This window comes from Ranitomeya variabilis, chromosome 7, assembly GCF_051348905.1.
Source record: "Ranitomeya variabilis isolate aRanVar5 chromosome 7, aRanVar5.hap1, whole genome shotgun sequence".
Taxonomy (NCBI): Eukaryota; Metazoa; Chordata; class Amphibia; order Anura; family Dendrobatidae; genus Ranitomeya; species Ranitomeya variabilis.
This window is the reverse complement of record NC_135238.1, coordinates 125473455-125485624: the sequence shown is the minus strand read 5'-3', so window position 1 is coordinate 125485624 and position 12170 is coordinate 125473455. Positions and strand designations below refer to the sequence as shown.

General features: G+C 33.4%; 1 protein-coding gene across 1 annotated transcript in view; it reads left to right on the top strand.

The window, feature by feature from the left end:
• Positions 1-12170, top strand: part of LOC143786364 (carboxypeptidase O-like) — a 220049-nt gene that overhangs the window by 13179 nt on the left and 194700 nt on the right. Inside the window, exons 2-3 of the mRNA XM_077275700.1 lie at positions 7142-7217; positions 9342-9466. Of these exons, the coding sequence (XP_077131815.1) occupies positions 7142-7217; positions 9342-9466 (201 nt within the window). The remainder of the gene's footprint in view (positions 1-7141; positions 7218-9341; positions 9467-12170) is intronic.

Below are 12170 nucleotides of genomic sequence, written 5' to 3'. Positions count from 1 at the left end.
AATATTTATTCTCTTTTTATTGACATTTTCATAAACCTATAGCCCCAATAATATTTATTTGACCAGCAGATAATTAATTAAAAGCGCATAAAGCGTGTTAAATAGACATTACACCAAAATCATAGCGAATCAAAATGTATTAAATTGGTTACTGATACTCTTCCAACAAATTGATAATAATATCAAAAGTGTACCAACAATATTTATTCTCTTTTATTGACAACGGATATCGTAGTGACTGTGCCGTCTATTTGCACACAACCATTTTGAATCCATGTTTTGCTGACCTTAAACATTTTGTATAACAGCTGTGTTTCTCCTGATTTTTCTAGCGCGGCTCGCTGAGCGTTACCACTGCACTCATTTCTCTTTGCTGGTTCTGAATGTACACTATTCTCACCCATAGACAGTTTTCCTTTAAAAAATACGAATATTATTGAATATAATGTTTTACATATGTTACAGTATTTTATTTTTCCAGGTGTTGCTTTAATAATAATAATGATAATAATAAAAATATGAATATTATTGAATATAATGTTTTACATATGTTACAGTGTTTTATTTTACCTGGTGTTACTTTAATAATAATGATAATAATAATAAAAATATGAATATTATTGAATATAATGTTTTACATATGTTACAGTATTTTATTTTTCCTGGTGTTACTTTAATAATAATGATAATAATAATAAAAATATGAATATTATTGAATATAATGTTTTACATATGTTACAGTATTTTATTTTTCCTGGTGTTACTTTAATAATAATAATGATAATAATAATAAAAATATGAATATTATTGAATATAATGTTTTACATATGTTACAGTGTTTTATTTTTCCTGGTGTTACTTTAATAATAATAATGATAATAATAATAATAATCATACACCGCAAAATTGTGTCAATATTGGACTACTATGAAATTTTCCATAAAAATCTTCTTGGTTATCCCAAGACACGTAAGAAACAAATGCATGACTTTTAGCACCGCCACAGACACGTATATTATTCCATCTTTCTTTAATTCAACATTATTTTATCACATATTAATTTCACAGATGTCTGTGCCGTCTATTTGCACACAACCATTTTGAAACCATGTTTTGCTGACCTTAAACATTTTGTATAACAGATGTGTTTCTCCTCGCCGAGCGTTACCACTGCACTCATTTCTCTTTGCTGCCTCTGAATGTACACTATTCCCACCCATGGACAGTTTTCCTTTAAAAAATATGAGTATTATTGAATATAATGTTTTACATATGTTACAGTATTTTATTTTTATTAATAGTTACTTTTAACTATTCTTTTAGAGTGTCTAGTAGATTTATATTCTTTGTCTGATATATTTCTACACAAAGCTTCAAACTATTTTGTAATTTATAATGTATCACAGTAGTTTCATATGAAGTTACATCTTAGGCCCCCATTCAGACTATTGTAATATCTGTAGCTTAAAATAGAGCCAAATAGCTACTTTCAAATCCGGACATACACCATTGATTTTAATGGGGTCTAAGGGGGTTCTATCAAGGTTTCCACATAATAGTTATGGAAAGAATAATGCTACAGAATTGGCCGCTCCAGTTATAAAACAAAAATGATGAAAATTATCCATGATGATAATGTGAAAAAGGCTTATGCAGTGGGTTTATGGATCTCTACAATAAACACCATGTGTAGAAATTTGGTTCTAGAACTTGTTGGATTAGTGAATATAATAACGTTTGTCATATTTTAAAACATGCAGCTAATGATTCTTGCTTTCAACTTGTATGTAACTGGATTAAAATAAAGAATAATGACCTAACTGATTTGGGCGATATTGTAAAACCATTTATTGTTTCTACTACTTGGCAATTGTTACATTCAGCTATTTTTATTTATTTATTTTTATTTTTATTTATTTATTTATTTATTTATTTTTCCACGGAATTTGTTAGTCATTACAATTATTTTTGCTCCCAAGATAGGTTTTTAGAGCCACCAAGCTACATAAATGTGCAGGCTCCTGAATATTACAATTACAAAACATTCAAAGTTTGTTTCTCCACTTTTTGCAGATAATAAATCTTAATTTCTTTATAATTTGACTTTTAGTTATAGTTTGTTTCAGTTCTTTGGCGTTCTATGTATACCGTAAATTTTGCTTCCTTTCAGTGAATAATATAAGACAAATTATTTTTATTCAAAAACATCTAACTTATGTATACTTTTAAAGCTTTGTTACATTTCTAGCCAGTCTACACCATGCTGTGTAACATAAATACATGCGGCCTTGTAGTGATTTAATATAGTACACCAAACATGATATGGTTTTTGGTTTCTCTGAACTGACGCAAACAAAACATATAAGGTAGTACGGCACAAGACGTGAGCGTACCCGCAGCTCACTGAGCATTACCACGGTACTCACTTCTCTTTGCTGCTTCTGAATGTACAGTATCCTCATCCATGGAGAGTTCTCCTTTAAAATATGGATATTATTGAATATAATGTTTTACGTATGTTACAGTATTTTATTTTCCTGGTGTTACTTTTGTTCATGTATTACTGGTCTCTTCTGCAGTTGTGATTCGTACCTTTTCTATAAAAATATGGATAAATGAATTGTCCATTATAGAACCATTTTGAATCCATGTTTTGTAGACCTTAAACATTTTGTATAACAGATGTGTTTCTCTTGATTTTTTATTTTTTTATTTTTTTATTTTTTTATTTTTTATTTTTTATTTATTTTATTTTTTTTTTTTTTCTTGGTTAAGGGCTCACTGATGTTTTAATAAACTTTGAATAAATAACTGTGCATACATAAGAAACCTTGCAATATATCTTTATAGAAATAATACTTCTGCACTCATGGCCACTTCTACTCCACCTTTGCCTCCTGAACTCATCATTCACTGTGAAATAATGCAAAAATCCATCTTTGTGCTGATGGAGGCATCAACATTTTGCCATTATAAGTTTATGGCTCTGTAAAGAGAGATGAGAATTGTCGAAAGGAGCTGGAGGCAGACACACACAACACACAGAACACACGCACAACAAACACACAGAACACACGCACAACAAACACACAGAACATACAGAACACACACAACACATACAACACAAACAACAAACATACACACACACACAACATACAGAACACACACAACACATGCAACACACACACAACAAACACACACAACACATACAACACACACAACAAACATACACACACAACATACAGAACACACACAACACATGCAACACACACAAGAAACACAAACACACACAACACACGCGTGCTGCTGAAGGCTCCTTTCGACAATTCTCATCTCTCTTTACAAAGCCATAAACTTATAATGGCAAAATGTTGATGCCTCCATCAGCACAAAGATGGATTTTTGCATTATTTCACAGTGAATGATGAGTTCAGGAGGCAAAGGTGGAGAAGAAGTGGCCATGAGTGCAGAAGTATTATTTCTATAAAGATATATTGCAAGGTTTCTTATGTATGCACAGTTATTTATTCAAAGTTTATTAAAACATCAGTGAGCCCTTAACCAAGAAAAAAATAAATAAATAAAAAAAATAAAAAATAAAAAAATAAAAAAATAAAAAAATAAAAAATCAAGAGAAACACATCTGTTATACAAAATGTTTAAGGTATACAAAACATGGATTCAAAATGGTTCTATAATGGACAATTCATTTATCCATATTTTTATAGAAAAGGTACGAATCATAACTGCAGAAGAGACCAGTAATACATGAACAAAAGTAACAAGAGGAAAATAAAATACTGTAACATAAGTAAAACATTATATTCAATAATATCCATATTTTAAAGGAGAACTCTCCATGGATGAGGATACTGTACATTCAGAAGCAGCAAAGAGAAGTGAGTACCGTGGTAATGCTCAGTGAGCTGCGGGTACGCTCACGTCTTGTGCCGTACTACCTTATATGTTTTGTTTGCGTCAGTTCAGAGAAACCAAAAACCATATCATGTTTGGTGTACTATATTAAATCACTACAAGGCCGCATGTATTTATGTTAAACAGCATGGTGTAGACTGGCTAGAAATGTAACAAAGCTTTAAAAGTATACATAAGTTAGATGTTTCTGAATAAAAATAATTTGTCTTATATTATTCACTGAAAGGAAGCAAAATTTACGGTATACATAGAACGCCAAAGAACTGAAACAAACTATAACTAAAAGTCAAATTATAAAGAAATTAAGATTTATTATCTGCAAAAAGTGGAGAAACAAACTTTGAATGTTTTGTAATTGTAATATTCAGGAGCCTGCACATTTATGTAGCTTGGTGGCTCTAAAAACCTATCTTGGGAGCAAAAATAATTGTAATGACTAACAAATTCCGTGGAAAAATAAATAAATAAATAAATAAATAAAAATAAAAATAAATAAATAAATAAATAAAAATAGCTGAATGTAACAATTGCCAAGTAGTAGAAACAATAAATGGTTTTACAATATCGCCCAAATCAGTTAGGTCATTATTCTTTATTTTAATCCAGTTACATACAAGTTGAAAGCAAGAATCATTAGCTGCATGTTATAAAATATGACAAACGTTATTATATTCACTAATCCAACAAGTTCTAGAACCAAATTTCTACACATGGTGTTTATTGTAGAGATCCATAAACCCACTGCATAAGCCTTTTTCACATTATCATCATGGATAATTTTCATCATTTTTGTTTTATAACTGGAGCGGCCAATTCTGTAGCATTATTCTTTCCATAACTATTATGTGGAAACCTTGATAGAACCCCCTTAGACCCCATTAAAATCAATGGTGTATGTCCGGATTTGAAAGTAGCTATTTGGCTCTATTTTAAGCTACAGATGTTACAATAGTCTGAATGGGGGCCTAAGATGTAACTTCATATGAAACTACTGTGATACATTATAAATTACAAAATAGTTTGAAGCTTTGTGTAGAAATATATCAGACAAAGAATATAAATCTACTAGACACTCTAAAAGAATAGTTAAAAGTAACTATTAATAAAAATAAAATACTGTAACATATGTAAAACATTATATTCAATAATACTCATATTTTTTAAAGGAAAACTGTCCATGGGTGGGAATAGTGTACATTCAGAGGCAGCAAAGAGAAATGAGTGCAGTGGTAACGCTCGGCGAGGAGAAACACATCTGTTATACAAAATGTTTAAGGTCAGCAAAACATGGTTTCAAAATGGTTGTGTGCAAATAGACGGCACAGACATCTGTGAAATGAATATGTGATAAAATAATGTTGAATTAAAGAAAGATGGAATAATATACGTGTCTGTGGCGGTGCTAAAAGTCATGCATTTGTTTCTTACGTGTCTTGGGATAACCAAGAAGATTTTTATGGAAAATTTCATAGTAGTCCAATATTGACACAATTTTGCGGTGTATGATTATTATTATTATTATCATTATTATTATTAAAGTAACACCAGGAAAAATAAAACACTGTAACATATGTAAAACATTATATTCAATAATATTCATATTTTTATTATTATTATCATTATTATTATTAAAGTAACACCAGGAAAAATAAAACACTGTAACATATGTAAAACATTATATTCAATAATATTCATATTTTTATTATTATTATCATTATTATTAAAGTAACACCAGGAAAAATAAAATACTGTAACATATGTAAAACATTATATTCAATAATATTCATATTTTTATTATTATTATCATTATTATTAAAGTAACACCAGGAAAAATAAAATACTGTAACATAGGTAAAACATTATATTCAATAATATTCATATTTTTATTATTATTATCATTATTATTAAAGTAACACCAGGTAAAATAAAACACTGTAACATATGTAAAACATTATATTCAATAATATTCATATTTTTATTATTATCATTATTATTATTAAAGCAACACCTGAAAAAATAAAATACTGTAACATATGTAAAACATTATATTCAATAATATTCATATTTTTTAAAGGAAAACTGTCTATGGGTGAGAATAGTGTACATTCAGAACCAGCAAAGAGAAATGAGTGCAGTGGTAACGCTCAGCGAGCCGCGCTAGAAAAATCAGGAGAAACACAGCTGTTATACAAAATGTTTAAGGTCAGCAAAACATGGATTCAAAATGGTTGTGTGCAAATAGACGGCACAGTCACTACGATATCCGTTGTCAATAAAAGAGAATAAATATTGTTGGTACACTTTTGATATTATTATCAATTTGTTGGAAGAGTATCAGTAACCAATTTAATACATTTTGATTCGCTATGATTTTGGTGTAATGTCTATTTAACACGCTTTATGCGCTTTTAATTAATTATCTGCTGGTCAAATAAATATTATTGGGGCTATAGGTTTATGAAAATGTCAATAAAAAGAGAATAAATATTATTGGTACATTTTTGATATTATTACCAACTTGTTGGAAGCGTATCAGTAATCAATTTAATACATTTTGATTCGCTATGATTTTGGTGTAATGTCTATTTAACACGCTTTATGCGATTTTAATTAATTATCTGCTGGTCAAATAAATATTATTGGGACTATAGGCTTATGAAAATGTCAATAAAAAGAGAATAAATATTATTGGTACACTTTTGATATTATTATCAACTTGTTGGAAGCGTATCAGTAATCAATTTAATACATTTTGATTCGCTATGATTTTGGTGTATTGTCTATTTAACACGCTTTATGCGATTTTAATTAATTATCTGCTGGTTAATGTGCGCATTATAAATCACATATAAATGAGATATAAAACTCTAATATAAAACAATTACTGGGATAATATTCACTGTATTAACAAATTAATCTATATCAAAAAGGGAGGGGGAGCAGGCACACAGCTGCTGTCAGCAGGCAGGGAGGGGTAGGGTTACACACTTTGATACACTTTGATAGGGGCGTGTCCACCTGTCAAATTGAGTTTGATGAGTAATACCTCTGCTACACTACTGTGTTAGATCTGATAAATAAAGTAACTGCATTTTTTGGGGGGAAGGGGCGGGGGAGTCATCAAGGTTGTCGTATAGTTAAGCCTAACAGTATACTAGAAATAGGATGACATACTTATCATTGTGTCAAATTTTGATTTTTTTAGTGACCAAGTGCTAAAAGTAACACCCCGGACAGCCCAACAAGTGCAGCATCTACAGGATGTGTTAATACAATGGCGGGTAAGAAGATATTATATTTGTATTTCCTGTAGTTATACCGGGTAGATTCACTGCAACCAGATTTTGTTGCAGAAAATTATTTTTCTTATATCTAAGGCTACATTCTCATGATGCGTTTTTGACGAATGTTTTACAGTGCACATTTTCAATAAAATGCAAGTAATCTATATTACGTAATTGGTGCAGAATTATTGCAGAAAATCTTCAACATTAAAAACTCACCAAAAGCTCATCATGGAGACGTAGCACTATGGAGCCCCAATGCTGCTTTTCTCTTAACACCCAATTCCTGAAATCTCCCAAAAGTGATAATTTACTTCTCTGTATTGATATCTGACAATTTCTAAAACTTGATTTTATTATTTCATAAGAAGAAAGTTCAGTGAGATAACGAGGTAACTTCATAATATACATATTGGACCCAATTCATCAAAGCTTTCACTCTAGAATTCTAGCATAAAAGCTTTGAAAAGTCTCAAAATGTAGGCACAACTCAGAGTTTTAGCAATTTTTGGCATGTTCTCACCAGTTTCTGCCATAGGCAGAACTGGGTTTGGATGGGGGCACTGTGGGTAATGTGCTGCCACAGCTCATCAAATTCATGACAAGCTGTGGCACTACAAATCTCACTCCAGTCCCAAGCTGCAGTGAGAGTTCAGGTATAGGGCACAGTGGTGCACCCCACTTGTCAGACACTCCAAATACAGGAATAGGCATGAATCAGGACAGGCTGACTTTAGCATGAACCATCTTTAAGACTGGTGTGAATTGGGCCCATTGTGTCTATTTGTGAAGGTTAATAATTTCCTAAATTGTACATATTTAAAAAATGTATTTTATGAGTAAAAATGTATCTTGAGTACCAATGAGCAGATTAATTTGCAGAGGATTGAGTTCGAGTCACATTCCCTAAATTTCACAGTTCCATATAAATACATCGAGATTCGATTCTTAATTTGCAAACTCTAAAGAATAACTTGCCTATGCCATTCTCTGCACTGCTAAAGCATCAGAGAGCAGGCTAATGTCAGTTTTGTGTGGCTATGCTGGCTTCCCCATAATACCATGCAACTGCGATATCTTGCAGATTATCATACCTTGTACATTGGTTGTCGGTATCTGGGCCATCACAGATCAGTGGTCCCATCTCCATGTTCCCAAGGGTAGATGAAATATGCATAGGATATTCAAATCTCACTCTCTTTGAGTTTTGCATAAATTTGCGGCAAATTGAATTTTGGGGGAAAATTCTGCAAAGCTGGCAAGATGGAATTTCAAACGATCTGCTCATCTCTAATCATAAACCATGCAGTAGGATAGAAGCTCTCCCATGTATTTTCCTTTAATAAAATGTGTCTGTATATATGCATGTGATGTAGTGTGAGTGTATCTAATCTACCACTGCTTTCTCCAGTGTCCAGCGCGTTCTTCTCTTGTGAGTGACGTCGCCTTTCTGCAAAATCTGAGGGTCACACTGCGCTCTTCGTATCCTGAAAGTGGCTTGTACAATGCAAGCCTATGTAGCAGCTATTAATCATTTGCAGGATCATTCACAGTTTCCTATGTTACAGAACTGTAATGTTTCAATTTTTTTCTCACGCCCATAGACCTGAATGGTGGAGTCTCATCTGATTTTTGGAAGAAAATCATGCATGATGTGATTATTTTTCACATGCAGATTCAGCCAGTGGAAAAAAAAGTTCATCTGCACAGCCCTACTGAATAACATTGGCCCGCATGTTATCTGTTTTATTAACGGATAGCACTAGGACGTAAAATATGGTCATGTGCACGAGCCCTCAAAGAGACTTCTAACTCACAAACCGAGCACTGAGTGAGCCGGCTAGTTGCAATTGCAGTGATGTCACTGAGAAGAGGAGCAGAGCAGCACTGGACACCCGAGAACGTGACTGTACTAATACACACACTACATTACATGCACATATACACTCAATTAATAAAAAATATATACATGACAGTGCTTCTTAATATTACACAAGGTGTCATACACATGCCTCATATAATACCACAAGTCCTGTATACTGTATTACATGCATATGCATAATTTAGAAAGAATGAATATAACAAAAAATGTTGTTATTTTCAAATGCTCCTTTTACATAGTTGGACTTGTGGAAACCGGACATTGTAGAAGATATATATCCTGGAAGAGAAGTACATGTCCATGTCAAAAATTCCTATTTGCAGCAGATGAAAGAAAGCCTTGTGCAACAAGACATACAATTTAGGTAGGTTTTTTAAATTACTGTGTATTTGTACTGCAATTTTCAACTTGAACTCATGATGAAAAAGTGCTAATGACATAACAGATTGTCATGACAGTTCTGAAGAGAGGATTTCTTTTTCTTCATAATTTGATGGTATACAGGTCCTTCTCAAAAAATTAGCATATAGTGTAAAATTTCATTATTTACCATAATGTAATGATTACAATTAAACTTTCATATATTATAGATTCATTATCCACCAACTGAAATTTGTCAGGTCTTTTATTGTTTTAATACTGATGATTTTGGCATACAACTCCTGATAACCCAAAAAACCTGTCTCAATAAATTAGCATATTTCACCCGTCCAATCAAATAAAAGTGTTTTTTAATAACAAACAAAAAAAACATCAAATAATAATGTTCAGTTATGCACTCAATACTTGGTCGGGAATCCTTTGGCAGAAATGACTGCTTCAATGCGGCGTGGCATGGAGGCAATCAGCCTGTGACACTGCTGAGATGTTATGGAGGCCCAGGATGCTTCAATAGCGGCCTTAAGCTCATCCAGAGTGTTGGGTCTTGCGTCTCTCAACTTTCTCTTCACAATATCCCACAGATTCTCTATGGGGTTCAGGTCAGGAGAGTTGGCAGGCCAATTGAGCACAGTAATACCATGGTCAGTAAACCATTTACCAGTGGTTTTGGCACTGTGAGCAGGTGCCAGGTCGTGCTGAAAAATGAAATCTTCATCTCCATAAAGCATTTCAGCATTTCCCCAGGTCAAGCCACTTTTGAACTATAAACAGCGGCAGAAGCGCCTGACCTGGGCTACAGAGAAGCAGCACTGGACTGTTGCTAAGTGGTCCCAAGTACTTTTTTCTGATGAAAGCAAATTTTGCATGTCATTCGGAAATCAAGGTGCCAGAGTCTGGAGGAAGACTGGGGAGAAGGAAATGCCAAAATGCCTGAAGTCCAGTGTCAAGTACCCACAGTCAGTGATGGTGTGGGGTGCCATGTCAGCTGCTGGTGTTGGTCCACTGTGTTTCATCAAGGGCAGGGTCAATGCAGCTAGCTATCAGGAGATTTTGGAGCACTTCATGCTTCCATCGGCTGAAATGCTTTATGGAGATGCAGATTTCATTTTTCAGCACGACCTGGCACCTGCTCACAGTGCCAAAACCACTGGTAAATGGTTTACTGACCATGGTATTACTGTGCTCAATTGGCCTGCCAACTCTCCTGACCTGAACCCCATAGAGAATCTGTGGGATATTGTGAAGAGAAAGTTGAGAGACGCAAGACCCAACACTCTGGATGAGCTTAAGGCCGCTATTGAAGCATCCTGGGTCTCCATAACATCTCAGCAGTGTCACAGGCTGATTGCCTCCATGCCACGCCGCATTGAAGCAGTCATTTCTGCCAAAGGATTCCCGACCAAGTATTGAGTGCATAACTGAACATTATTATTTGATGTTTTTTTTGTTTGTTATTAAAAAACACTTTTATTTGATTGGACGGGTGAAATATGCTAATTTATTGAGACAGGGTTTTTGGGTTATCAGGAGTTGTATGCCAAAATCATCAGTATTAAAACAATAAAAGACCTGACAAATTTCAGTTGGTGGATAATGAATCTATAATATATGAAAGTTTAATTGTAATCATTACATTATGGTAAATAATGAAATTTTACACTATATGCTAATTTTTTGAGAAGGACCTGTAATAAAAGTATTTTAGTCACTAACAAAGTTTTCTATTTGCCACATCAGCTTTGCAATATTAGACACCTACTACACCTATAAAACAAACCCCTCTTTCCCTAGAATAGTGTTTTAAAGATAATGGAAGAATGATGCACTTGCCTGGCAAAGGAGATGCTGAAAGTAGTTTATCAGTTCTGCAAAGTTTCCTGTGTTTAGGACCATCTTGTGAACTGACTGTAAAGTCTCAGTTTGGAAATTGGACACATTGCTGAGAAAAAAACATACTTAAGCCTCCTTCACACATCATGGTAATTTCTGTACAGGAAAAACCTGACATGTGCTCACCATTATTGATTACAATGGATGTGCGCGGATCGCAAATGGACACAAAAACCAGGCGTCTGAAGAAGGCCTCACCAATTCATGTCTAAAACACCGGTTTACTGCAGACCCTAATGGTATAGAATGGAGGTAGCAAAGGGGCAAAATGCTGATGGACAACCACTTGCACACCCATCATCCATGAGTGGGGCTGGATGCTTAATATTTTAAATACAAACAGAGGAGGCTTGTATTAGGGGCCAGTCACACAGATACGGAGTGCACCATGCCATTTTACATGCTTATTGGCCACATACTGCTAGATCCATTGGTCTATTCAGCAGCTTTGTACTGTAAGTCTCTACAAGTAACAACACCCAACAACATTGCACGTGATAAATGCATGAGATAATAGATGATACTTTTGCTGAAATATGCAACTCATAACTCGCATTAATGGTCAAAAATATCAGCAGAACAAGGGAATAATTTGACGTGTGTGAACATATAGTCCCTTAAAATAATATTGTTTATTGTTTTTGGATTTCTAAAAATCACCAAAACCCAGTGTAATAGACACATAACAAAAAGCGAATATATCAGATGCAAAATTCACCTAAAATCAGACCATGGATAACTCCACATAATAAAGTTGCTTCTATAATAGTATCCAGATATGATAACAGCCTATAAAT